The 27792-nt window shown below is 33.2% G+C and overlaps 4 protein-coding genes across 5 annotated transcripts; all 4 read left to right on the forward strand.

The window, feature by feature from the left end:
• The first annotated feature begins 5846 nt into the window (after window positions 1-5846).
• LOC126654183 (E3 ubiquitin-protein ligase RDUF2-like) lies at window positions 5847-7520 on the forward strand. The gene has a single exon (XM_050348250.2). The coding sequence runs from the start codon at window positions 5984-5986 to the stop codon at window positions 7049-7051; it is 1068 nt and encodes a 355-aa protein (XP_050204207.1). The 5' UTR covers window positions 5847-5983; the 3' UTR covers window positions 7052-7520.
• A 3159-nt stretch (window positions 7521-10679) lies between these two features.
• On the forward strand, window positions 10680-11603 carry LOC126654220 (uncharacterized). Its single transcript, XM_050348253.2, has 2 exons — window positions 10680-11053; window positions 11262-11603. Exons 1-2 carry the CDS (start codon window positions 10776-10778, stop codon window positions 11401-11403), a joined length of 420 nt encoding a protein of 139 aa, XP_050204210.1. The 5' UTR covers window positions 10680-10775; the 3' UTR covers window positions 11404-11603.
• Window positions 11604-13442: 1839 nt separating this feature from the next.
• On the forward strand, window positions 13443-20040 carry LOC126665649 (amino acid transporter AVT1D). 2 transcript variants are annotated; one of them, XM_050358505.2, is made up of 12 exons: window positions 13443-13537; window positions 15957-16145; window positions 16493-16779; window positions 16876-17090; window positions 17301-17324; window positions 17432-17612; window positions 18080-18299; window positions 18424-18559; window positions 18888-19056; window positions 19145-19188; window positions 19589-19651; window positions 19766-20040. In XM_050358505.2, the coding sequence occupies exons 2-12, from the start codon at window positions 15967-15969 to the stop codon at window positions 19859-19861; spliced, it is 1614 nt and encodes a 537-aa protein (XP_050214462.1). In that variant the 5' UTR covers window positions 13443-13537; window positions 15957-15966; the 3' UTR covers window positions 19862-20040. The 2 variants fall into 2 exon arrangements, with proteins under 2 accessions (XP_050214462.1, XP_050214461.1); XM_050358504.2 differs by lacking the exon at window positions 13443-13537 and having other exon boundaries at window positions 15414-16145.
• A 5567-nt stretch (window positions 20041-25607) lies between these two features.
• LOC126665650 (aspartic proteinase PCS1) lies at window positions 25608-27371 on the forward strand. Its single transcript, XM_050358506.2, has one exon. The coding sequence runs from the start codon at window positions 25692-25694 to the stop codon at window positions 27018-27020; it is 1329 nt and encodes a 442-aa protein (XP_050214463.1). The 5' UTR covers window positions 25608-25691; the 3' UTR covers window positions 27021-27371.
• Window positions 27372-27792: the final 421 nt, after the last annotated feature.

The following is a 27792-nucleotide window of genomic DNA, read 5'->3' on the forward strand; positions in this document are numbered from 1 at the left end:
GAAAAAAATGGAAAAAAGGAGAGAAAATCTGGAGAGAGGGGGAGAGGGAGGGAGATAAATAGGGGGTACAAATGTTAGAGTAAAAATAAAAGTGTTTAGAGTAAAGAAAAATAAAAAAATAAAAATTATTATAATAAAAACAAGTCTTAGGGTAAAAAAATAAAAATGATAAAAAAATGAGGTATTTTCTTAATCTTTTTTTCGTTGAGATAAAAATTACAAAAATGGAATCTTTTCATCAATTTTTCTTATTCTATTACTAATTGGGAATTTATAAAAAAAATTATGTTTTTAACTTTATCTGCAAAAAATATTCTAATTCTAATTTTTTAACTATTGTGTTATTCCATAAGTTTATTAAATGTTTTGTTTTTTAGAAACTGTTTTAAAAACAGTTGAAAATGTATTTGTAGACACCATTTGAAACCATTAACAAATTATGTTTTTATAAACCATTTAAACAATTTGAAATCCTTTTAGAAACAATTTCTTAAAAACGATTGCAGATTATGTCTTTACAAATTGTTTGAAAATGTGATGCACAATGAAGTAAAAATAAAATAAAACGTGAGATGGTAGAAGACATGACTAAAAACTTGAGGTTTTGAAGTTACATTTTTGTAATTTTTTTTTTGGTCAATTTACCAACAGATTTTTAGATTGTTTCAAAACAAGCGATTTCATTAAACATCATCTTACAAGCTGTTAAAAACCACACAATAAAAAGGCTTCTAAACTTTAACTATTTCCAATTACATAAACTCAAGTTCCTATTGTTTATTTTTTTGCTAAACTATAGTAGAACAATATAATTTCATTTTTTAAATAACATCAGAAATTATACAAGGTTTGTTTTAGAACTGACATAGATTTCTTGTAAAAGATAATAGATAACACTAGTAAATGTCATTCTCCTTACTCTAGATTGCAAAGACTTTCCACAAGCTTTTTTTGTAAATCAAGCAACCTCTCTTCTCTAGCAAAGAGTTTTTTTTTTAATGTTGCAACACTTCAAAATATCCTTCTAGACCCCAGAACGGAAGTTACAATCAAAGAACATATATTGCGCATTTTCAATACCATTGTTACATAGACAACAAACTTCTTTGTCAATAATCTCCCATTGATTAATCTGCTCTTCATAACTAATCTGTTTCTAATAGCCATCCAACTCTCAAAATTGTGTCTATGGATGTTAGAATCAGTGTTTTAAAAACCGGACCGGAGTTCGGAAAATATGGGAATCAATCGGATCAGAGATGATCACAGCGCCAATGTCAGTGCCGGCTGTGACACTACATAGTGACGACAGCGTCACTATGGTCTGGCAAAGGGAGGGGCGGCGGTTCGTCGTTTTGGCTTGGAAAATATGCAAAACAGCTCAAAAACACGTCAAACGCATAAGAAAACACTCTGGAACGTACATGAATTGAAATATGATGTCTAAAACTAAATTAAACACCCTAAAACATGAGTTTATAAGCTGATTTCATGGTCACCATAGCAAAACATATAAGAACACATAGACATGGCAATTATGGAAATTTGAACCTAACATGCATTCTAAGCACCGAAATTGAATGAAATCTGGCTATGATATATAGAATACGTGAAAACAACCTAATAATATGTTTCCAATCAATTTTTATGGCAATCATGACAAAAATATTAAAATTAACATTTATGGCAATTATATTGGAAGTAAATCTAAGCATGTATCTTAGATTTATGAGATCTAATAAATCTAAAATATTAAATTGGAAAAAGTGATAAAAAGCTGAATATTCGGTTCTCAGAAGTACCATTATGAGTCCATGAGTTGTTTTCTACTGATCCGGATGTGGAATCTAGCTTCAGATCAATGTGCAGCACTGCGTTTTAAAGTAATTGAAGCGTCTTACCTTCTTTTCGAGAAAGGAATTAAGTATGATGTGTGTATGGTATGGTGTTTGGTTCGATCAATAATAGGTTCATAGGTTGCTTTTTGTCTTTGTAGTCTGACTAATTTTCCGACCTTTAACTAGGTTGTTCTAGGTACCTATTTATAGAGATTTAGGTTGACCTAGAATTTACTAGGTGTTCATGTTGATCAGGAATGTGCGTGTGTGGAGTGATAGGTTTAGAAGTTTAATTAGGATTAAAATTAAATTTAACATTTATCTTTAGGAGTTTATCAATTAAATTCGAATTAAATCTTGCATGTTAAGAAATAGGGGTGTAAAAGTTTATTTTTGGTGTCCGAAAGTGTTAAAGAAAGACTTATAGTACCCTATGAGCTTGAAAATGGTCAATTTTAGTCCGTTAAACTTGCAAATTGGCTCATAAATTTTTAAGATATTGCAATTAGTCCAATTTTTTTAAATTTAGACTATAATCTCCTTGGATATTTATTGGATATTTACGGCTAATTACATTTTAATCCATAAAATTCGCAGATGTGCACTAATCACGGTTGCTTGAAGTCAAACAAACGAATCGATAACTTGTCACCTGACGAATTTCTCTAGCAGTCATCATTGAACGCTATAGTCCCTTATCATATTTTATCAATCAGAAAAATAAGTGTTTACAGTATCTATTGCTAAGACGATCTCGATTGTTATTGGTATCGCTCTAAGAAAAAGTCTATTTAGTATGGTATGTGTTCACATTTGATTGTTCATTTTTTGAGTTGACGATTTATCCAAATGCTTCAAATAATCAGGACCACCGACAACAATGAAAACCCGAAGTTGGAACGTTTAGGATCTGGGTTCCCTTAAAACGTTCGAAAAATCTAGATTTAATTATTAGATCTAGTTATTTTAGCCTATATAATTTGGTGACACTTGGTGCTTAGTTAGCCCTAGTCGATGACTATATTTTTAGAACTCTCATCATATTTTCTAAAATAGTTGACTCAATGTGCTGAAAAACCGTTTATGTAATTTTCGTTATTATTAATGGGGCCTTTAAAGAATAAAATAAAAAAATAAACTATAACGAGCTATCTTGCTAAGACTTAATTGTCAATGATATTCTTGACACCAAATAAATAGAGAAGATAACAAAAATATTCAAAAAATGGAAGAAAATAACAAAAATGCTAAGTTTGTTGAAATATTACATGAGCACCTCAAAAAACTGAAACTTTACATTTAATACCTTTCCAATGAGGATGCAACACATGGCACACACAAAACAAGTCAAAAAAAGTCAAAAACGCGTCAGAATAGGTCAAAAACGCGTCAGAGTCTGACATGTGTCTGCCACGCGCATCAGAGCTGTGCACCAATCACGCGTCAGTTTGTCAAAACTATTCAAACATGTATCATTTATGTATCGGTTATGTATCAGATATGTATTAAGGACATATTTGATTATTTTTTTTTCATTTTTCATTAATAAAAATAAATAAATAAATAAATAAATATATTATTAATATGTATTATTTATGTGTCTCGAAGGTGTATGTATAATATATTTTAAATTAAAAGATATATGTATCACATATTTTAATTAAAATTCACGCATTAAATAATATCAATAGCCTCTTATAATAATCCATCAATTTTAATATAAAAATTACAATGTATAAATTATACATCAAACATGTATCTATAATGTATGATAACTTAACATTTATGTTATAACAAAATTACAGTTTTAAAAAAATTTAGTCTGCAATGTATCATAAGAGGGAATGCTTTACTCATGGTCTCATTTTCTAACACTCTCTCGAGCATAATAATTAAATTGACTTGTGATCAAAGATGAACTAGCGTTAACATATAATTATCACTTGTATGGGCTACTCCACTAGTTTAAAAATCGATTGATGTATCTACGATGTATCAAAGATGCATTGGTAATGTATTATTGATGTATTTATGATGTATCAATAATGTATCTATAATGTACCGGTGGTACATCTATGACGTATCAGGTGATGTATCTATAATGTATCATTGATGTATCCAGTATGTATATACATGATATATAAATAAAAAATACTAATAATAATATAATGTCGTCATAAGAAATGTATCGTATATGTATAGTATTTGTATTTGAGTTGTATATTTAACGCATTGAATATATAATTTACGGGTAGTTGAAATGTATCTATAACATATATAAAAATAAAAATATGCCACATGCTCTGTAAATTGTATAAATTATTTATTAATAATACATAGTAAGGATATACTTATTATATTTTAATTGTATATGAAAGATGTATCTAACAAATACATCTAAAAGACATATATTAAGGATGTACATATTATGTATAAATTATATATCAACGATGTATCTGTTTAATACATTTTAAAAATATATCTATCATATATATAAATTATTTATCAGAGATATATTAAATATGTATACAAAATCTATATGTAATACATGTAATAAAATTTTCGATAAGTCTTTGAGATGTATTAAAATATTAGTAATAAAACTTAAAAAGAGAAAATAAGAAAAAGGTTCCGAACAACGAATATGTATCAAATATGTATTGCAAATGTATTGGATATGTATTCGAGGTGTATCGTATATGTATCGTAGATGTATCAAATATTTTTTTCAAATATCTTTTGTATGTATTAAATATTCATCGGTTGATTCAATTAAATCGATAAAAATAACAAATAACAAATTAAAACATACCACAAAATACATAAATCATACATCTCTTAAATAATATAAATACATGTTATATACATTTCAAATACATAAATAATACATCATTTTCTCATTCGCAGTGCCACCATATTTTTTAAAAAAATGCGATGTTATTTTTTAAAATACAAATAAACTGAATTAATTAAATAAAAATTTGAAAAATATATACATGAATTGTTAACGAATATTCAAATGCATTCTTATTTTTACTTTTGAACAATGTTATAGCATCTAAAGTTATACATGTGTGGTCCTTACCAGAGTACAAATTCGTAAAAACAAAAATATTAAAATTGGACCCGCCCACTTTCACCACTATCTTCGGCTTCTTCATCTAGAGTCTTCCCTATTCCGGCTACTATTCATTAGTCCAATTTATTCTCACCATTACTAGAGATCTACATCACTACCGTGTGTTTATTTGCGTGGTCCGCCGCCGCCGCCACTTGCTCCGCTCCTTCGTTTTTCTTTTGAGCATCCGACCTCTCCTAATTTTCCATAACATCGCCGGTCAGAAAACCTTCTAGAAATCCGCCGGTCAGAAAACCTTCTAGAAATCCGCCGATCAAGGAGACCACTTTTCACCGTCATATATATGAATCTTACTTCCAGCCATGCTCTGAAACAACAGCCTTCTTCCACGATTTGATGCATAGATCCATGATCCATCATACTCGAGAGGATATTAGTTTCGCCGGAGACCACCGGTTGATTTGTATAGGAGCCGAAAAAGCCTAAACGGCACTGCAAATGTTAGGAGAGAGAATATTTGAAAGAGGATGAGAGAGAAATAAAACATATGATTTAACTTTACACATGGTGATAAATGTTGACAAAAAAATTTAATAGGACTGACATATTACTTAATATATTACACGTGTAGGCTCAAAATAAAGTATGTAAACAGTGTAAAGAATCACCATGAATAGCTTTTAAATGTAAAGCAAAAATTAGCATTGATGTAAATAATTGAGAAGGTTAGCATTTTTGTAATAAATACGCGTTATTGGCTTATTTTTGTTATTTTCTCAAATAAATACTATCTAATTGTAAGAAAATTGTGATTGAGGATGATGTTTGTAATTATATTTGACCGTATATAACTGAATATTATTTAGAATTTTTAGAATTTAATCTTTTTTTAAGTAAAACAAAAACTTTACTTTCTAGCAATAAAGAAAACAAATTAGAACGCACGCTTAACAAATGAGTCGATTCAATCGTAAGCGCTGTCCTCCATTTTAACACCTCCCGCAAATATATACTTTTCTCACTTGTTCTTACATCTTTATTTTAATTCAGTTCAACCTCATCTTAAATGGCTGCTGCTTCACTTGAATCGCCGCCCTCCTCATCCTTCTGGTGCTACACATGCAATCATCTCTTCACGCTCCGCCTTCTAAATCCACCACTCTCTTGCCCCGATTGCGCCGCTGGATTTATCGAACAAATCACCACTCCGACCAACACTTCCGTTCAATCCACTTCTCCAACACTACCTCGCCGCACCAACAACCGACGTAGTACTACCACACCCGATCGCTCCCCTTTTAATCCCGTCATCGTCCTCCGCGGACCTCCAGACGGAGGCGCCGCTGCAAACGACGCAACCTCCAGTAATTTCGAGCTTTATTACGACGACGGTTCCGGATCCGGCATCCGTCCTTTACCGTCGAGTATGTCGGAGTTTTTGATGGGGTCTGGGTTTGACCGCCTTGTTGATCAGTTGACTCAACTGGAAAGCACCGGACTAAGCCGATTCGAACAGCCGCCGGCTTCCAAAGCGGCAATTGAGTCTATGCCTGTGGTTAAAATTATGTCTAATCATGTTTGTATTGAATCTCATTGTGCAGTTTGTAAAGAGGCGTTTGAGATTGATACCGAGGCGCGTGAATTGCCGTGTAAGCATATTTATCACACTGATTGCATCGTTCCGTGGCTCTCATTGCGTAATTCGTGTCCGGTTTGTAGACATGAGTTAGCCACGGATGCGCAGAGTGGGGGGGATTCGCAGGAATCGAATGAGGAGAGTGTGGGGCTGACTATTTGGAGACTGCCAGGTGGAGGGTTTGCTGTTGGGAGGTTCAGTGGAGGGAGGAGAGCAGCAGAGAGGCAGTTTCCGGTTGTGTTTACCGAGGTTGATGGCGGGTTTAATAATAATACTGGTGGGGTGCCTCGGAGGATTTCGTGGGTACCTAGTGGAAGGAGACCGAGACAGAGAGGGTTTGGTCGTGCTTTTAGAAGTTTGTTTTCCTTTCTAGGAAGGATTGGAAGGAGGGTTGATGATGAATCGGGTTTAAGTCGAAGAAGTAGAGCAAATTCTATGGCGGATAGGTCTTCGAGGAGGGATAATTCGAATTGGATTATGCATGGTTACAGACGGTAAACTGAATTGGTCGATTATAATGTCTTTAGGTTGGCTATTTAATTACTGATATCACTCATTGTTCGTCATAAGAAAAGGGATTATATGTTTAATGTACTATGATTAAGTCTATGTAAATAACAAGAAGCAAGGAAGATATTGGGAATTACCAAGGTTAAAATATGTCAAGAACAGAAGTTTTGTATTGTTAGGAGATTAGTTTTTTTATTCATAGCAAAAGATGGAAAGAGGAAGATGAAGAAAGAAAGCTCCCCAGTTAATATGGGCCATTTTAAAAGTTAATGAGGTACAAATCCTTGTTTGTAATTGTGCCTCTTATGTGTTTAAAGCCGGTTAAGTTTTCTGCTAACTGTTTTTGCAAAAATGTTTAATGCATACCGTTTTACTCACTTGTAGCTTGTTGTCTGTAGTGTTGCTATGTTTAAATGTATTTTATATATAAAGATTGAGTAATATTATTCATTTGACATTGGTTCTTGTCTCTCTGCGATATCGTCATTTTTGTTAGACTTCAACTGAAAATTTTATTTGATGCCGTTTGTGTTCAGTTTTCTCAGATTATGTCCCTTTATATTCTTTGGACCATGTGATTGGTCCTGAGATATGTAAATTCTATCCAATAAATCTAAATCATTACAGAACCTTATTGTTGGAATGGGACCGAGGTTAGTTGCTTGAACATGGTGCATGTTTGCAAGACTGGGCACAAGCAGGACAAGTTTTTTGAATGTAATTATTGCAATTCAAAATATTATCTCAATCCATGGGACACTAAACTATGCAGTTTTTGTCTGTTTGGCTTTATATATCTCTTGGGGTTAGGTTATCTTGTATAATTGTTGTCACAGTACAATTATTATTAGCTTATGAGTTATGACAAGTCCTATCTAATGCCCGACTAAATATGATTAGTTACATAATCTGTTTCAGCTAGTCACAACTTAAATAATTTTCCATGAGATTGCAAATTCATAGAGTCTCATGTGATTGTTTCAGATAATCATCTAATATATGGTATAAAGTATAAGTCTGTATTTCCAAATGCCTTTTACTTTGAAGATGGTATTTTGATGTTTTCTCGGTGTTATTTTTTCAAAAAAGTCAAGTTAAACTTGCTGAAATTAGCAAACTGAATCATGTAGTTGAGGGTTGCTTCTGTATCATGGGTTTCTTATGCTGTTATGCATTCCTTCTATCGCTCTAGAAGAGAAATGGAGATGAAAAACATGTCTTGTCCTTTTTTTCCTTTTAAAGTTTTCTTTGGATGAAAAGGCATTTTTTTATTATAATAGTTCACTTTTTGCTAGTAATTCCTTGTTACTGATAGCATAATTGATCTACTGCTATTGAAGTATCCTTTTGTCAAACTGCATAGTATTTTTTTTCTTTACTTCATGCTTCCCCGTGCGTGTTTGTGGATGTGATGATCTGCTGTCTTATTATCAATCAAATGTCTCTGCTGGTAACTATTTTCTTGAAGAAATTAAAACATTTTCGGCACCGCGGGAGGTGAAAACTGATTTGTCCATATGATTATTGCCATAAAGGCATTCATTTATTTTTCTGGCTACTGAATTGGATGGTATTTTTAGTTCCATAAACCATTTTTTATCTTACAGTCTATAGAATTCACCGCCTGCTTGAGTGAGTATGGCTTTAGATATTACATAGTATTCAACATTTGAAAAATTAACTTGCCTTTATGATGGATGGTTACTGTTGGATTTAATATTACCTTTTCCCCTTTAATTATTACTTACATATATGCTTATAATGTTATTAGTCTCAATGCTTTCATTATTCTCCACTCTTCTCCTATGTTCAATTGCTAGAGGATTCTATGTATGAAAATCTAACTAGAAAGCATTGGATTAAGCTTCTGAAGACGGAGGAAGTCGAGAAAAGTAGCTGATTCTATTCATGAGAATCTCATAAGAGAATGTTGCATTATGCATGGCATGATGTAGGAAATGGAGACAAGTTACTAAGGTGCTGCTGAGCTTCTTTCCTTTCTTGTTGTTAGTGGTCTTCAAACTTTCCAATGAGTTCATTATGGAAGGTTAAGAACCTCAATCGGCACTAACCTCCAATCTTCAAGTGCTCAAATTTCGTGTAGACACTTACTATAATGTACTATAAATATAAATCTAGGGAGCTTATGTGAGTTGGATAATTGGTTAGTGATGACGTCCGCTGTTAACTTAGATTTTCATTTTGAACTGAATTGTTGGTGGACATTGTGTTGATGGATGTCTGTTTAGAGAAGTACTGGAATTTCTTAACCTATTATATACGTTTATGTTGGAAGTTATCTGTTCGTCATTCAGTTCCTTGGTTGTTTCATTGTTTATAGCTAAGTCAGTTCTCTTGATCTTGAAAAGCTAGTTTTTATCTCAGCTGGGAATGTTCTTGGTAGCAACTTGATTTGCCTTTGTGTTGCACCTTGGCACCTGCTATATATGTGGAAGATGTTGAATGCAAGTTGCTAATTTCTAGTTTATTATTCACCATTATTTATGCTAGCTGTTAAACCGGATTAGGTTGCATTTGCCAAGATGCTACTATTTGTTGATGGAGAAAGCCTCAAGGACACAGATGTGCACATAGAGCGGCAGACATCCAGTCTTGATGGGAACATAATTGGAATTGACAGGTATCAGATAGAATCTATGGAATTCCAACAAAGAGGTCTCTATTGCATGAATTATTTACCAGTATGTCTTCATATTTTTTTGTTAGAAATGAAGAAACCAAGAACAAGTTAGTTGTATTTGCTCTGTGACTTGTCTACGTTATCGGTATTTCAAAGTATACTAGTTATTCTAGTCCGCTTTTATGCATTCCGATGAGGTTTTACTAGTGCCTCTTTTAGGTTGTTTCGGATTTTGCATAGATAATTAGCTCTTTTTATCGGGCTTACCTAGGTCTGAGCAAATGGTCGGTTTGGTTAAACACCAACCAAAACTGAATTACTTTATTTTTTTAACCGAAAGAATCAATCGAATTAACTGAAACCTCAGTAAATTAACTAATCGAAACTGAATGAACTGAATCAACCGAAATCTTAAGAATACACAACCAAAAATCGATAAAATTAATATGTAAATTCAGCTATATCAATAAAATTATTAGAAACTAATGGAAATAGAAAAATCCGGTTAACCGAATTTTTAAAACTCTTATATGTAACCGAACTGAAGTATTTTATTATTAAAATTGAACCGACCAAACTAACAATATTAACCGAAATAGATCGGTAAATTTGGTCAATTTGGTTGAACCGAGTTTTTGCTCACTCTTATGCTTGCTTCTGGAATAATCCTTGCTGTGTTTGTACTTTGTGAGGTAATTAGATAGTAAATGAAGGATGGGCAAGAATGTGTGTTTGACAGCCTGAGAATTTTTAATTTTGTCATAAACCTGAAAAAAACTTTAGGAGATTTAAGAAGCTGAATAGGAGAAGTGCCCTTGATTGTTGATTGTACCTTGGCTTTCTTTGGTTGAGCAAGCTTCTGGGACCACCCTTATCCATTGACCAGCATGAATCTTGAGGTATGATGACGTGGCCTTATCCATTTACTTGCATCTAAATCCATATATGCCAGCCAGATAGCATTAAATCTTCTGCCTATAATATATTTATATTTTTTCTATAATCTAATTGCATTTCTTTAGCTCAAGAATTTAGTTTCATAGCTATTAGCAGAAAACCTTCTAGTGGTGAATGATGGCAACTTTATCTCCTCTGCAGACTACTTTTTCAGGAAATTCAGCCAAGATTTGCGCAGTCTCAGGCTCTGGCTCATTCGCTCTATCGAAACCTGCGGGCTCAAGAGTGGCATCGTGGAATTGTAGCCAGAAGAAAAAGAACAAGAGATCATTGACAGTAGTTGCAGCAGTTGGAGATGTATCAGCTGATGGCACAACTTATCTAATTGCAGGTGCAGCTGCTATTGCCCTAATCGGAACTGCCTTTCCCATCCTGTTCTCCCGCAAGGATCTGTAATTACTCATCTCTAAACTCGATAATTCTTATATTCCGATTCAGTAATTTGTTTGAGAACCGATAATATTAAAAATTGAATGTGGTATTTGAATTTTATACCGAATAATGAATATGTTTTTTTCCTAGTCTTAGTGCTGCATCAGAGAACAAATGTCTTATGTTCGATTCCAAGTTTTGATGGTTATGTTTAATCGGAAATGACAGGTGCCCGGTGTGTGACGGAGCGGGTTTTGTGAGGAAGGCAGGAGGAGGGGTGTTGAGGGCGAATGCTGCTAGGAAAGACCAGGCTCAGATTGTTTGTACCAACTGCAATGGCCTTGGCAAGCTCAACCAAGTTGACAAATAAGTATCAATTACAATTGCATTCTACTGTATCTGTAATTCAGTATTCTTACATCCTGTGTAATAGATTTGTTACTGTAATCAAGCCTCATTCTCTCTCCTTTGTCCTTTCTTTCTTACTAATAGAGTGATCATGGCTTGAGAGACTTTTTTTTAAGAGGTGGCTTGAGAGACTTAAATATGTGACGACTTATATTTTGTTAATCATTTAATTTTATTTTTACAGTATTATTAATACCAAATGATGGGTAAGACCAGGCTCAGATTGTTTGATCTGCTGTTCACAATCTTCATCTTGCTACGTATAGACAGTTTGGCCTCTTCACAACGTTGTCCTTGTGCTGAGTTCCTTCAACAGATCCATTATTGGAATAACAAAACTGATTTCCTTTTCACAAATGGAATACATAAAACATAACTAAAGTAAATCGTCTTCGAGAGGTATGCAGAGTGGTTGAACTAGTGCGAACTATTGATAACTCCGTTCCATTTCTGATCATCATGTTATCACCCATTCTGTATGGATTGGTGTAATAACCCTCACTTTAGTGACGTAACTTTCCGGTTATATTGTCGTTTATTCCTAAGCGTTTCCGGTATGGTTTTCGATATGTTTGAATCTGAGGAGTTCTATTAATGTTTTGAATGTTCTATATGCTGAATATGCGTTTGGTTTTGTTTCGGGTGTTGTTAACCCCATGGTCTTTTTCGGAAAATTGAAATTTCATGTGTTTTGGGATAGTCACAATATAGTATGTTCTGTTTTGACGATGGCCAATTTTGTCCATTTTGAAATAGAAAAGTTTACAATAGCATTGACTATCGTAGGATTGCAGTTGGTGATCGCTAGGCATGTATTTTCTATATAAGTAATAAGTAAATGTTTATTTCAAATTTAAAAAGGAGGTAATTTTTTTTTATCTTTTTCATCAACTTGTCTCTCTTTGAACTGATTATCTCTCACTAAAACCTTTGTAATTCATGACAATTTGAACACTTGATCAAACACTTAAAAAACTTAAAATCACATACAGGAAATGGAAGGTTTAAATGATTTTTAAGAATGATACAAATTGTCCAAGGTTGCGTAATTTGGCGGTGTCAGCAAATTCATTTGGTAGAGCATCTATAACGTATTTAGAACAAACATTTTTCGCTGTTTTTCATTTAAACTTCGTCCCATCAATTTCCGACAAAAAGCATCTTTGGTAATTTGTGATTTTCACAAAAAATTGCTGAATTCTTACTTTGCACATTATTCTCCATGCATTGTACGAGCATCGCTATGTTATCAATAATGTTAACTCAGGTTGATTGATTATAGCTCCGGACTAATTCTATAAATTTTTGAATAACTATTGAATTATGACATATTTTCGGATCAATTGAATTATTGATAGCGAGTTGATTAAAAAATCCAATCATGTAGTTGTAACTTGTAATATAATTTTGAGTTTTATTGTGAACATTCCTGATTGTTGAATGTTGATACATTGTGAAAATCTAGCCTTGAGTTGAGTTACTACTCGGCTGATCATTTTAACACATGGTAATTTTAATTAAATAAATACATTGCATATTATTTTAATTCAAAAAATTGAATGGTTTATTAAATTTAAACTAATATTTTGTAGATTTTTGTTTTTGATAATTGGGGAGGGCGAGCGTTTATAGGAGAAAATGAAGCGTTTATATCATTTGAGTTACAGCTCCTTGGTATATTTTGTATATTTGTGTATGTATTGGAGATGCACTAACATGATATTCCCCGCCAATTAACTAAAATATGAATCAATTTGCATCATGGAACACCACCTTCTACTACACCACAATTGCACCTCGCCACTTACACAATCACACGCCAAGCAATTCCAGTCCCACCTTATAACATCCGGCCACTTCCATTTCAGGATATTTGTCGCTGTTGCTTTGTTAGGTACTGCTACTTTGCTACATTTGTATGCAAAGAATGGCGATTTTGATAGTACACAGAAGGTGTTTGATGAAATGCTTGTGAGAGATATTGTGTCTTGGAATGCTTTGATTTCTGGGAGAATGTGGGTGGGGTTCAAGCCTAGTGAACTTACTGTTCTTGCTGCTTTTGTCGGCTTGTTCGCTATTGGGCGCTTTTCATAAAGGTAAGAACTAAGAACTAAGAAGGTTCATATCAACGTATTAAATGAATGGTTCATAATCCTATGTGATAGACCTGTTCACCTAAAAAAAATTCAGGTTCATGATTAGGAATGAAAATTTCTCAGGTTCATGATTAGGAATGAGAAGTTTGATACAGACGGCTGATTAGTTAATTTTTCCTTTTTTGATACAATTATTGTTATAATATTAATTAAAAAAACTAATTCACACGTCATTGATTAGTTTTTTTTTTTTGACAATCGAATAATCTTTCATTAAAAATAAAGAGCAGTTACAGATGTAAGAATTCAGAAAGAGTATAACCGTTTCTAATGACCTGACATGGAACAAGATATAAACCTTGATTCGCATATCGTCATTGATTAGTTAGAAGACACTTTAGTTAACGGTAATTGGTTATTTAAATTAGACTTAAATGCATCTAAATCACCAATTTTCGCGTGTTTTTGATATTTTCTATAAACTTTTAATTTTGACATATTTAACGTGAACTTTCCAATTTTGTAATTATGTATTACGTTTTCATTTAAAATGATGTCGTTTTTATATCCAAAACGGTGCCGTTTTACATCCAAAATGGCGCCGTCTTATACACAAAACAGTGTCGTGTTATTATTGCAAAATTTTGAAAGTTCATGTATTTGTATGCCAAAATTAAAAATTCATTTTAAATACTAAAAACACGCAAAAATTGGTGATTTTCTGTGCATTTAAATCTTTAAACTATTTCTATAACTTTAAAGGCTGATCGGTTTGGTCATTTAACCGAATTAACAACTTCACCGAATAGTCAAAACCAAACCGACAAAACAAAAAATTGTAACCAAAAACCAAACCAACTGAATAGAAAAAAAATTCAAAATCGGAATGACCCAATATGTCGGGTGATTCGGTTGAGTCAGTTAAAACCGACAAAAATATGAGGAAAAAAACTTCAAAACAATCAATTTTTTTGTTAATTCTACTGGTCCGGTTAATTTGAATAATTTTAATTTCAAACCCAACCAATAAGAACTTTTTTTATATCAAAACTGAACCTAGCAGACTTAAACTTACAACCGAATCAACCAAATAGAAAAGAAAATATTCAAAACCAAACCTATCGAATTACATGTAATTTGGCTGGGTCGGTTAAGATCGACAAATATATGAGTAAAAGAAAAACAAATTCAATTTTTCGTTAATTCTTTTGATTCGGTTAATTTGGATAATTTTGATTTTAAACCGAACCGATAACCAAAAACTGAATATCAAATCAGAATCGACTGAACTTAAACTTAAAATCGAACTAAACTTAATCGACCGAAAGTTATCGGTTCGGTCAATTAATTTGGCCTACTTATATTTTTTCTCACCCTTAGGCTGTACAATACATTAGGGACATAAATATTCTTAATTCAAGAATTTAAGGATTTATATGTATCTTTATCCTTTCTAGAAAATTACTGTTTTTTCTGATTTTTAATTTTCGGATAGTATTTTTGGGCAAATTATTATGAGGCACTCCACATATGTCATAATGCACAATTCCGTCCCTCTCATTTGAAAATTAAATGATGTGTTCCTCTATTTTCATTTTTATCAACAATTTAATTATCCTAGCCAATTTTTGTGTAAATCAACTGAATTAAAGAATTAAACAAAAAAAAATTCAATTTAATTCTTAATTTATACTTTTAGTATGTCTCATGAAATTTAGTAAGTTAATGGCTTCAACTTAAATTTCAATATTTATTAATGTTTAATTTTTTTTGAAAGAAATAATTTTTTAGTTAAAAGTTTTTTTAGATTTAAAACCTAAATAAAGTAAAAAAATTCAAAGTAATAGAAATAAAAATTAAATAAGTTGAATTTATTGAGATTAATTCGAGTTTAGGTACCTTTCATTTCAATTAATTTTGGATTCAAATTATTTTGATATTAGTTTAGGTCCATATATTTAATTTTCAATACAAAATGAGACTTAATTGAAGGGATTAATTTTTAATAAGATTGGATCAAATTTCTGATTTCAAGACAACTTTTGCCATTTTTTAGTTGTATGATTCTTACATTAAAGATGTCTAATGTCAAATTGCTGTGAATCTTTACAGAAAAAATTATATCTATGCAACACAAGGAAAAACAGTTGAGTGGAGCAATTACTTTGAATGAAAAAGAGCCATAAGTTTGCACCAAAACGGCATCTCTCTTAATTTAGTTTCAAAGTTGCTATAAATAGTGTGATTATGTCCAATTAATATAAAAAGTTTCCCAGTTTTCTGGCTACTAATATAGACAAGTGTACAGCAACACAACAATTGCTCTGTTCATTCTTTTCTGTAATATTTTGGCTTCCTGAAAAAATGGAGAGAGCAAATTATGTTATCTGTATATGATTTTGGCTTATTTTCATTATAGAAGAAGGCAAATGATGATTAGAGATGAGGATCTTGGGCATGATTTTGGAGATGACTTCCAAACAGATGATGAAGAGAATCAGGCAGAGAGGTCCTTTGTAGGATATGATACAGATACTGATAATACACTTAACTTATCTACTAATAGCATGGACCTTAATAATATTCCATCATGGCCTCAGAGTTACAGGTATTTGTTCTTCTCTCCTTTTCTATATTGCACGACTAGGTAGCACGGATATGGACACGCGGAAACAGAATACTTGGACACGGACAGGGCGAAAGAATGTTATTTTAATGTTTTCTATGTTAAAAATGATGTTTCGTGTCCGTAACGTCAAGTTTCTGACACGTTTTTGGAAAAAGACGTTGGTTGAATGAAGTGTCCGTAGCTAATCCACGTTAACAAAAAAAGAGATTACAAAATATATAGTTTAAGTATATATATTATAAGGCTCGCTTAGTTGTTGTGCTGCTATCATTCAAGTTTGGAATATTATTATAAGAAGATCTCTAACTTAAAATGACTTTGTGCAGGGGTTCAATAGACATGCTTACTAGCCCATCAATCAGCTCATTGAAACTGAGTAATGTAGCGGGCATAACTAATCCCTTAACTTCATTTTGCAAGAGACGACCAAGTTCTGAATCTTCTTCTTCTCTACTAACTAAACCCCTCATTCACCACCAAGTTCCTGAAAAAGAAGAAGTTCCTATCTCAACATTGCCATCAAAGTTATCTGCATCAACTCAATCAAAATTCTCCTGTAATGAATTGCCTCCACCAACCAAACAAAGTTCCTTCGCCCAAGCAGTTCTAAATGGTAAGTTTTAAATCATGATTAAACCCCGTCTTTACGAAGCTCATCAATGTTTAATTTTGTAAAGTTGATTGGCTTGTTTATGTTTGTGGTGTGAAGGAATAAATATTCTATGTGGCATAGGACTCCTTACAACACCTTATGCAGTAAAAGAAGGAGGATGGTTGAGTCTATTAGTCCTCTTCCTGTTTGGCGTTCTCTGTTGCTATACCGGTACGTTACTCAAGGAATGTTTAGAAACCTCACCTCAACTCACAACTTACCCTGACATTGCCCAGGCTGCTTTTGGATTCGGTGGTCGTCTAACAATATCCGTAAGTTAAACAATAGTTGCACGAAAACTTCTCGATTCTTTTTGTTTGGCTATTCGTGTATGTTTTCGGAAATGCTTCTAAAACTATATATTTATAGCTTTCACAAAAAATACGGTTTTTGGCATTTACAGTTTCAGCATTTCCATTTCGTGCTGCATAACAAGTTGTATTGTATCAATGAACTGACAATTGGGTTGTGGCCAAATGCAGATATTGCTGTACTTTGAATTATATGTAAGTGCAAAGAATTCTTCATTGCGTGCTAACTTCAATTCTGTGCATAGAATGTAATTTGTTTTTGTGGTAGACTGAAAGGTCGATAGGTGTTTTGTGGCGTGTAGGCAGCTTGTGTGGAGTATGTGATTATGATGAGTGATAATCTGTCAACATTGTTCCCAGACACTTTCATGAGTTTCGCCGGCAGGAATCTTAATTCTCATCAAATATTTCCGCTTATAGCGACCATTATTGTTCTTCCCACTGTCTGGCTTCGAGACCTTAGTTTGCTCTCTTACCTATCAGGTTCACTGTTATAAGTTATAACCTTCTGTTTTATTCTATATTTTGCTTCCAGTTTCTCTTCATTTTCTAGAATTAAAATCCTGAGTGGTACCAAATATTTGTTTTATATTTCGATTTGGTATAACAACTTCAGCTCGTATTAAAAATTTATCAAAATTTTTATTTTATTTCAAGATAAAGTAATATGACAATCGGTGGCAGCATATTCTAAAGCTATGCTGTTATATAAGGCGCTATGTCCGATGGTGACTGATGTAGCAACATATTCTAAAAACATGCTTCATTAAGTCGCTAGTCAAATCGAAAAGTAATAGTACTATCACCGAAATTAAAATTTTGATACTACTTCGATACAAGTTGAAGTTTGTACCAAATCAGAACACAAGGAAAATGTTTAATACCGGTCATATTTTTAACATAGACAAAGTGAGGTTATAGTTGATAATCTTTGAAGCCGTTGTGTTCAGTTGGAGGAGTTGGCGCGACAATTTTGATGTCCGTCTGCTTGTTATGGGTTGGGACAGTGGACAAAGTTGGGTTTCATCACAACGGAATAGCTCTTGATCTTGCAAAACTACCATTTGCTGTTGGTATATACAGTTATGGTTTTTCAGGGCATGCAGTGTTTCCAAATATTTACTCCTCCATGAAAGATCCATCCGCCTTTACATCAGTTCTAATTATCAGGTTAACACAGAGTTAACATTCTGTTTTTCTTTCTTATAATCTATGTGGTACGGAAACTCGTTTAGTCCTATGTTTCGGTGTTCTATTTTTTCATTTCCTGATCATGCTTCAGCTATTTTTGCAGCTTCATATTTTGTTGGTTTATGTACACTGGAGTAGCTATATGTGGGTTTCTGATGTTTGGTGACACCATCAAATCCCAGTTTACATTGAACATGCCCACACAACTTGTGGCTTCTAAGATTGCAACCTGGACAGCAGTATGATCATTTATTTCCAATTAATAATCTTTCTCTATATTTTAGAGTTTTTAAACGGTCATGTTACAGACGATCAAAACAATAGCTGGAATGCAGCTTGAATTTTTAGGTGAATTAGTCATTTGATAAGGTATTAAAGTATTTATGATTGAAAGAATTAGAGTTTCGATCCTTGGCAACGCTATTTGAGCACAAGATAAATTGTATTTGTGCTTGTTTACAACTCAATGTGCATTCGAAATAATAAAAAACCACCAAAGAACTTAAACTTTTAGGTGAATTGGTTATTTGACAGATAGACTAAGGTTTTAGGGTGCGGATTTTGCAGGTTGTGAACCCGTTGACAAAGTATGCATTAACAATAACACCTGTTGCATTGAGTTTAGAAGAACTTATGCCTTCATCAAATCGGTTTAAATATTGCAATGCATCGTTGATTATCAGAACAAGTTTAGTGATTTCGACTTTAGTTGTGGCGCAGACATTTCCATTCTTCGGTAACAAATTTCTGCCTTGACAGATTTTCTATTTCTCTGTATCCATCCCTCAAAGTTTCAGCTAAAATTGCAATTTATGAGACTGCAGGTTTTGTGATGGCATTTGTAGGATCTTCACTTGCAATGCTTGCTGTAAGTTTTTTTTATCATACACAATCCTCCTTTAACTTGTTTTAATTATTTGGGCCATCTTCAACTCAAAATACTTAAAATAGCGTAAATTACGCTAAAATAATGTAGTTATAAATATTTTTATTTTCAACCATTAACTCTATCTCTAATGTTAAATAGAATACACCTGTATTTTCTTTTGAATTTATTTTTATACCATTATGTGTATATTAAACAAAAATTTAGGATTATTTTATAAAAAGACAGCGCTTCTATAATTTAGCGCTATCCTATAGATTTACACCATTTTAGTATGAACCCGGACACCAACTTTACACGCGTAATGGCGTTTAACGCATTTTGGGGTTGGTTGAATATGTCGTAATGGATTGATTTCTGTGATGAATCAATTTTATGGCAGGCTGTTATATTCCCATGTGCATGTTATCTCCGGATACTCCGTGGAAGATTAACCAAGTTTCAGGTGAAAATTCTTCACTTCACTCTAATTATGAATTTCAAACATAGTAAGTTATAGTTGTAAGGATAATTAATTTGTGAATTTTTGAGTATCAATAGATTTTTGTGTTATTATCAGGTAGCAGCTTGTATTTTTACCATTAGCGTGGGACTGCTTACAGCTTGCTTTGGTACATATTCATCAGTTAAAAGAATGGCTGATAGAGCTCTTTGATGGAAACAATTTCTCACATCTATATGTAACCGGAAAAATTCAAGTCTAGTAGTAGTAGTGATTTATATAGTATATAGAGTGTATTTTACAATTTTAGAATAGTAAATTTGGCTCACAGGAACTCCAACCAGGCAAAAGTTTATGTTAAATTATTTTTGGTTGATCGATAATTTCCGAAATTTTCTTTTATTGTGTACGGTTATGAAGAATTCCCCCCGCCCTACCTTTCTTTCGCACCTGCTCGTGGCTAAAAATAGTGTCAAAATATAATACTGCTAATTTAGCAATGAGTTTGTAAGAAGATGATTATCATCAGGATAGCAATTTGTGTCATTGTTTCATAAACATGTTTTGTGTCCGTAATAAAAAAAATGTTTTTTTCAATTTAAATATTGTCGTTTAATTAATCGTGTCAAAATGTCAAACTCATACACGGCATATTTATTTAACGGGTTAACACGTGTCAAACATCAAACTTGTTTCTTAAAAAAATATCATAATAGATATTATCTGTTTAACTTGTTTAATACATTTATTAATAACATATTCAACTCATTTAACTCATTTATTTTATTAACTGAGTATAACCGAATAATAAACTTCTAAAACAACCATATAATTTGATACAACAAACAACAATTTTTTTTCGATATTTACAATAAACAACAATTAATAAATTTTATAGGTTATATGAGTACATTTGGTCTCATATAATAATTTAATTAATTAACATAATTAACAAATAGGTTTAAAAATATTTTAAACGGGTTAGACTAATTTAACCTCATATAAGTGGCTAATAATCACCTACGGCCCCTGACTTTAGGGATACCTTACGACAACCCCCTGATCTAAAAAAACGATCAGTAAACCCCCTGATCTTTGTGGCGGCGCCACCTAAACCCCAAATATGATGAAAATACCCCTGACGCCGTCTTTTTCAGTCAACTGTCATTTTTTTTGAAAAAAAAAAACAAATCTGACGGCGCCACGTCAGCAAAACACCATAAAAATTTCAAACACCCAAAATACCCTTAATTTAATTTAGAAAAAGACAAAAATAAAATAAATCAACCCAATGTAAACCATTTGATTAACCGACCCAACCACCGCCACCCGACCACCGCCGGAAAATTTTCCGATCATCTTAGATGACCGGAAAATTTTTCGGCGGTGGTCAGGCGGCGGATTGGTCGGGTGGCGGTGGTTGGATCGTTTGTGGTTGGGTTGATTGAATTGTTTGGGTTAGATAGAGTTGGGTTAAGTTATTTTATTTATTTTTTAATTAAATATGGGGGTATTTTAGGTGTTTTAATTTTTTATGAATTTTTGATGACGTGTCAGCTGACGTGGCGCCGTCAGTTTTTTTTTTTGAAAGTCAGTTGACCAAAAAAGACGGCGACAAGGGTATTTTCGTCCAATAGGGGTTTAGCGAGCGCCGCCATAAAGATTAGGGGGTTTACTGATTGTTTTTTTTTATCAGGGGGTTTGTCGTAAGGTACCCCTAAAGTCAGGGGTCGTGGGTGATTATTAGCCCATATAAGTTCTATCTGAATCCGCTTAATTTTGTGTCATATCGTAACTTGTTATGATTAATTTATTTAAAATAAATAGCTAAGTTAACTATTTAATGAATTAAAGAATTTGTGTCTTTTTTTTTTGATAATTGGGGAGGGGGGGCGTTTGTGGGAGGAATCGAACCCACGACCTAACAGTTTGCTGCTTAGCACTTATACCATTTGAGGTATAGCTCATTGGTAAAGAATTTGTGTCTTAATCTTATTTATAAAAAGAAAAATGCTTTATAATCTAATATTTTAATCCACTTCTTTTAACCTTCTTTACGTGATAATATTTTATTCATCTATTTTTTTTAAAAGTGTATATCTCAATTTTTTTTTTAAATTTATCTAATTTTTTTATCGCCACAAAAAGTGGCGCAATAAGACGAGATAAAAATGATGGATTAAATAGCTAACACTCTCATAAAAATCTAACATTGGGATGGGAAACATAAAATGGGCGTACAATTTTAGGGACCCAACCGGGATCCAATGTCCTAAAATGAAAAGGCGAAGCATGTGCAACCACCTTATTGTTTAACCTTACTCGCCCATTTATATAAACTTTGGGATACTACTGAGCCATGATTGTCGCACCATGCGGTTGATTGGGTTAGCACACCAATCTAGTACAAACCATCATGTGACTTGTTTACCTTATGTTTGGTTTTTTGTTTATATCAACACATCAAAAATTCAATCAATATTTAATCTATGATTTACACTTTCAATCTTTCGGTTTCTTGTCCCTTTCCACTAATTAATACATTTGACATGATTTTCCATGCTAATTTAGTCACATTCTTTCACCACTAATTAATGCATTTGACATGATTTTCCATGCTAATTTAATCACATTCTCTCATTTCTTCACATTTATATATGTTAGGGAATGGCTTTTCCATTATTTGAATAATGAATTCGAGAAGATTAATTTTTAATTACTATTAAATATTTCAACAAAATAGATTTTATGTTATTGAAAATATAAATATCAAGTTGATTCTTGATTGTTAAAATAACAAAATGTAATTTGACGGTATATTGCTGGAGAGATAGAAATAGAGCCGCCGATTTTGTTGCGGAATATCAAGCTACAATTTTAATGTATCCAAAAAACCTCTACTTAATTTTTAATATTTTTCGAGAAGGCCCATTAGGGAAGACCTATTAGAAAGATCTATTTTGACATCCTCGTCCAATGTCAAGTACTGATTGCCACATACATATACGTTAGCTTAAATTTTTTAAAAAAATTTAAATTTAAATTTAGTCACCAATATGAATCAATTCAAAGTTTCATAGCTAAAAAGAATTAACCTGAAAGTTTATTGAGTAAAAATCAGTTACCCTCCAATATTCTTGACTCTTGATCAATTTTTCCACTGCGCCGCATGCATGCATGCATGTTTCTTTCTCACTGATTAATTATTTGATTAAGTGGGCACCAAAATTTGATGGTGAATGAAATTAAGAGGTTGAATTTAGTATAATCCTTATAAGTAGGCAGGGAGGCCCTTAGTTTCTAAATCAGTAGGCATTTATAATTGCTTCTTAAATTACCAACTACTAAACCAACTAATTTGATAGAATTTTAGTAAGCTACAACAATCATACAAAGGAATAACATGAATAATTATAGTGTTAATTCCTAAAAAAATTATGAACTTTGCATCAAATTTCATTTTAATCATGATTTGTAAAAACTGCCATTTAAAGGCAAGAACTTTCATATTGTTTCAAATTCATCATTTCAGTGTATTTTTATTGACTAAATTCTTCACTAAACCATTAATGAAAGACCCAAATTATTAATTAACATCAAATCTTATTATCTTTCAGGTAGAGTATCTATGATTAGAAATTTTTAATCAGATAAAATACACCGAATTTTACTTTGGTGATAGATTTGAAATAAAATGAAAGTTCGTGCCTTTAAATGACAACTTTTAAAGGTCATGATTAAAATGAAAATTCGTGTAAAATTCGTGATTTTTTTAAAAATTAACCCATAACTATATAAATATATATAGTTGATGTTTTTCTATTCAAACTCATCATATACATAAATTATCAATATTTTGTTTATTTATTTAAATGTAGCAAGTTATTACAGCAATTAAGTTTTATCACTAATCCAGTTGAATTCAGAAAACGCATTTAGTGTTTAAATTTGGTAAAACCTATGCGGAGGCCCTTCTACATTGCCGGTTTTGTTCGAGAGGCCCCTATCTCAAACTTTGTCACGTTCGGATCCCTGTACTTGACAAAATCCCGATTATAACACCCTTTTGTGGACGGAAAATAGCAAGTGTAACTCACTTGCGTTATGTGAGAGGGTGAAAACAAAAATTAGTCTAATTTTGTAACTTTTAGTCCCTATAAAATTATGTACAATACATATAAATTAAAGCACCTCAAAAGAACTTTTCCTTTCTTCTCTACATTTCTAATATACAGAAACCATGGATGGTTACATTTTCTCACTACCCTCTTCGTCGATTCCAACTCAACCACCACTTTCGATCTTCAAATTCCTTTTCGATAAAGATGGAAATCAATATCAGCTAATTAAAATAGAAAAATTAAAATCAATAAAATATTTCTCAAAGAAATAATAATATCAACAAATTAATATCCACCACATCATGCCGTCCAACCCAACATATACGTAATTGATACAACCACCGCATACCACTGACTTATAACTACATCTTATAATCAAACTGAACTCTTATTACTTGAAATTTAAGAACAAATTTTCAACAAGATTTGATTTAAGAACATCACTTACAGCGTTGGGCATTGAAAAAGTTGAGAGCTTTTATGGAGGGCGAGAGTGTAATTATCCATCGGCGGTTTGAGTGGTGGTGACGGGGAACTGTTTTAACGATGAGGGCAATCAAACCGGCGACTAGGAGAGTCCCCACCGTTACGGCTGACAGTAATGCACCTAAGATCTACGTATTTCTTCTTTTTCTTTTGCTCTGCTGGTCCTAATAGCCAAGTTTGTTGAGTTTCGTCTAAGGATCTGGATAGTGTAGCTCAGTTGAGTTCGTTGAAGTTTCTGCTCCGGTCATCGTCTATGGCGAGTCTGCCATGTTGGTCTCTAGTGGGCCTCTCCATCTGCCGTACATGGTGATGGTTGAATGGTAATGATGGAGGAATTAGACTGTTTTACTCAAAAATAAAGCAACTGAGTTTTGAATTAGAAAAGACGATTGCAAAGAAGATGGAAAAATAATGATTTTGCCATCAAATTTGTTTTGGTTTACATTTTTTTATTAAATTGTGATTTTATGTGATATAAGTACTAAAAATTAGTGCCACGTGGACCTCAATACATGAGAAGGACCGCCACATCACCTTTTTCTGTTAACTAACGGAGAGTGAGTTACACATTCCATTTTCCGTCCACATAAGGGTTTTAAAATTAAATTATTGACAAGTATAGGGACCTGGACGTGACAAACTTTAAAAGAGGGACCTTTCAAACAAAACAAGTAAAGTACAGGGGCTTCCGCATGGGTTTTGCCTTTAAATTTTAGAAAGACTAATAAATTGAAAACTTGAAAAAAGACAGCACTATTCATCATTTTGAATTTTAATATTTTTCGTACTAGTACCATTGTACGTACTTCGCTCGTGGCTTGTAAGGTTACTCGATTTAATACAAAAGATATACTTTGAGTTTAATCATATCATTATAACTAAGATAATTAATTATTTATACCAGTATATTGTAATAATTTAATATATAAATAGAGATAATTGATTTTACCTACATTATTCGTAATGTACATTATATGTAATAGTTTTCGTGTTTTAGCTAAAAATAGTAATAGCAGATTTTATATCATAATAATATTTTATTTTATACAAACTAAGTATAACTTTTTTAATAAATAAAATTATGACTTTCGGAAAGTACTTCTCTTTTTTGTTTCCTCACAGATTTGTCATTTTAATTAAAAGAATAAAAAATGGTGTAACACATGGGTCAGCAAGCCAATTAAATTAATAGTTGGTCAAAATATCACCAAAACGACCTCGTTTGGAGTATTAACGGTTTAATATATGTTTGGACTATTCTGTCTGACGAGGCAAATACGGCACCGTTTGCTTCATTGCAGTATCCCTGTTTCTGTAGATCTATCTCCCTCGTAAAAATGAATTACCAGACAGAAAATAGAACTTTCTCACGATAATAAAATTCTCATCTGTCTCCAAACTCCACTACACATGTAACTCCGTAACCTCATTACACTATGAACACTCTTCTTCTTCTTCTTCTTCTTCACATTCCTTTCTTTAAACCCTCATTTAGCGGGTTTTTGCCACCACCACCGCCGCCACCGCAAACACTCATTTTGCCGCTCACAATCCAAGAAATCCCCGCCAACTCACTCCCCAGATCTCCATCCAAACTCCCGTTCCACCACAACATCAGCCTCACCGTCTCCCTCTCTGTCGGCACACCTCCCCAAAACGTCTCCATGGTTCTCGACACCGGCAGTGAACTCAGCTGGCTTCACTGCAACAAAACCACCACCTCTTACCCCACCACGTTCGACCCGACCCGATCAATCTCCTACCGTCCCATTCCTTGCTCTTCCTCCACCTGCACTAACCAGACCCGTGACTTCACTATACCCGCTTCTTGCGACTCTAACAACCTCTGCCACGCCACTCTTGCTTACGCTGATGCCTCCTCCTCTGAAGGAAATCTCGCCTCTGATGATTTTCGTATGGGTAGTTCGGAAATTTCGGATATGGTATTCGGGTGCATGGACAGTGTCTTCAGTTCGAATTCTGAAGAGGATAGTAAGAATACCGGGTTAATGGGTATGAACCGTGGGTCGTTGTCTTTTGTTTCTCAAATGGGTTTTCCGAAATTTTCTTATTGTATTTCGGGTTCGGATTTTTCTGGTGTTTTACTTCTTGGGGAATCCAATTTGACGTGGGCTTTGCCTTTGAATTACACTCCATTGATCCAAATGTCGACTCCCTTACCGTATTTTGATCGGGTTGCGTATACGGTTCAGCTTGAAGGAATTAAAGTATCGGATAAATTACTTGCGATACCCAAATCGGTCTTCGAACCGGATCACACTGGGGCAGGTCAAACCATGGTCGATTCGGGTACTCAGTTCACATTTTTACTCGGGCCGGCTTATACCGCGCTTCGAACCGAATTCTTGAACCAAACAGCTGGGATTTTAAGGGTTTTAGAGGATCCAGATTTTGTATTTCAAGGAGCCATGGATTTATGTTACCGGGTCTCGACTACTCAACGGGTTTTACCGCGGTTACCAACTGTGAGTTTGGTTTTTAATGGAGCCGAAATGACTATCTCGGGTGAGCGGTTACTGTATCCGGTTCCGGGTGAAATAAGGGGAAATGATTCGGTGCATTGCTTATCATTTGGGAACTCAGATTTATTAGGCGTGGAAGCTTATGTGATTGGGCATCATCATCAGCAAAACGTGTGGATGGAATTTGATCTTGAAAGATCAAGGATTGGACTGGCGCAGGTACGGTGTGATTTGGCTGGTAAGAGATTCGGTCTGGGCCTACAAAGGGCCCAACACGTATAGCTTAATTAATGAGTTTTTTTGGAGTTATTTTTGATTGGAGCATGAGATAACACGTGTGATAGATCTTTATTGAGTTTTAGAATCATGGATGGGTATGGTAATGTACTGCGAGGTTCATGGTAAGTAACACGGCTCCGCATGTTGATAGTGTCCATTCTCAGGTCCGTACTAGATTTGGAAGGTGTAATGTTGTAATCAAAGAAGCGACCATGGCAATAATTGATTCAAAATGGTTGAAGCCTATGAGATAGAAAATTGAAATTAGGTAATTATTTTCCTTCTAATTGTATATTATTTTGGTTGTAAAATTATTAGTGAAAATTATTTTTTTTCCAAGTAATCAAAATGGGAATTGATGATTCTCCTAAAAATCACCTAAATATGAGAAATTCTTACGTAGATTCAGTCTACCAGGTTATTCATGGACTAAACCTATAATATTATAACACGTCATTAAAATAATGGCACTATCGTAATATTACTATTTAAAAGTGTAAATAAGCAATAAACAAAATTACGATAGTGCTATTATTTTAATGACGTGTCATAATGTGATAGACTAGTTCACGGACGACGTGATAGACTAAATCTATTCTCTAAATATATTTAGTTCTCTCATCAGAAATGGTAAAAATTTTATTTTTTGAATAAAATATTACAGTTAAATATAATTTAATACTTATAATTTGTAGTTATATTTAATTAATTACTTAATGATTAAATAATTATAACTTAGTTTTACACGTTATAATATTAAAATATATTAATCATT

Source organism: Mercurialis annua, linkage group LG1-X, assembly GCF_937616625.2.
Source record: "Mercurialis annua linkage group LG1-X, ddMerAnnu1.2, whole genome shotgun sequence".
Classification (NCBI taxonomy): Eukaryota; Viridiplantae; Streptophyta; class Magnoliopsida; order Malpighiales; family Euphorbiaceae; genus Mercurialis; species Mercurialis annua.

Coding starts and splice junctions, on each gene's coding strand:
- LOC126654183 (XM_050348250.2), top strand. CDS start 5,984: ATGGCTGCTGCTTCACTTGAATCGCCGCCCTCCTCATCCTTCTGGTGC.
- LOC126654220 (XM_050348253.2), top strand. CDS start 10,776: ATGATGGCAACTTTATCTCCTCTGCAGACTACTTTTTCAGGAAATTCA. Junction 11,054..11,261: donor CTGTTCTCCCGCAAGGATCT/GTAATTACTCAT, acceptor CGGAAATGACAG/GTGCCCGGTGTGTGACGGAG.
- LOC126665649 (XM_050358504.2), top strand. CDS start 15,931: ATGATTTTGGCTTATTTTCATTATAGAAGAAGGCAAATGATGATTAGA. Junction 16,146..16,492: donor TCATGGCCTCAGAGTTACAG/GTATTTGTTCTT, acceptor GACTTTGTGCAG/GGGTTCAATAGACATGCTTA. Junction 17,613..18,079: donor TTTGCTCTCTTACCTATCAG/GTTCACTGTTAT, acceptor CGTTGTGTTCAG/TTGGAGGAGTTGGCGCGACA.
- LOC126665650 (XM_050358506.2), top strand. CDS start 25,692: ATGAACACTCTTCTTCTTCTTCTTCTTCTTCACATTCCTTTCTTTAAA.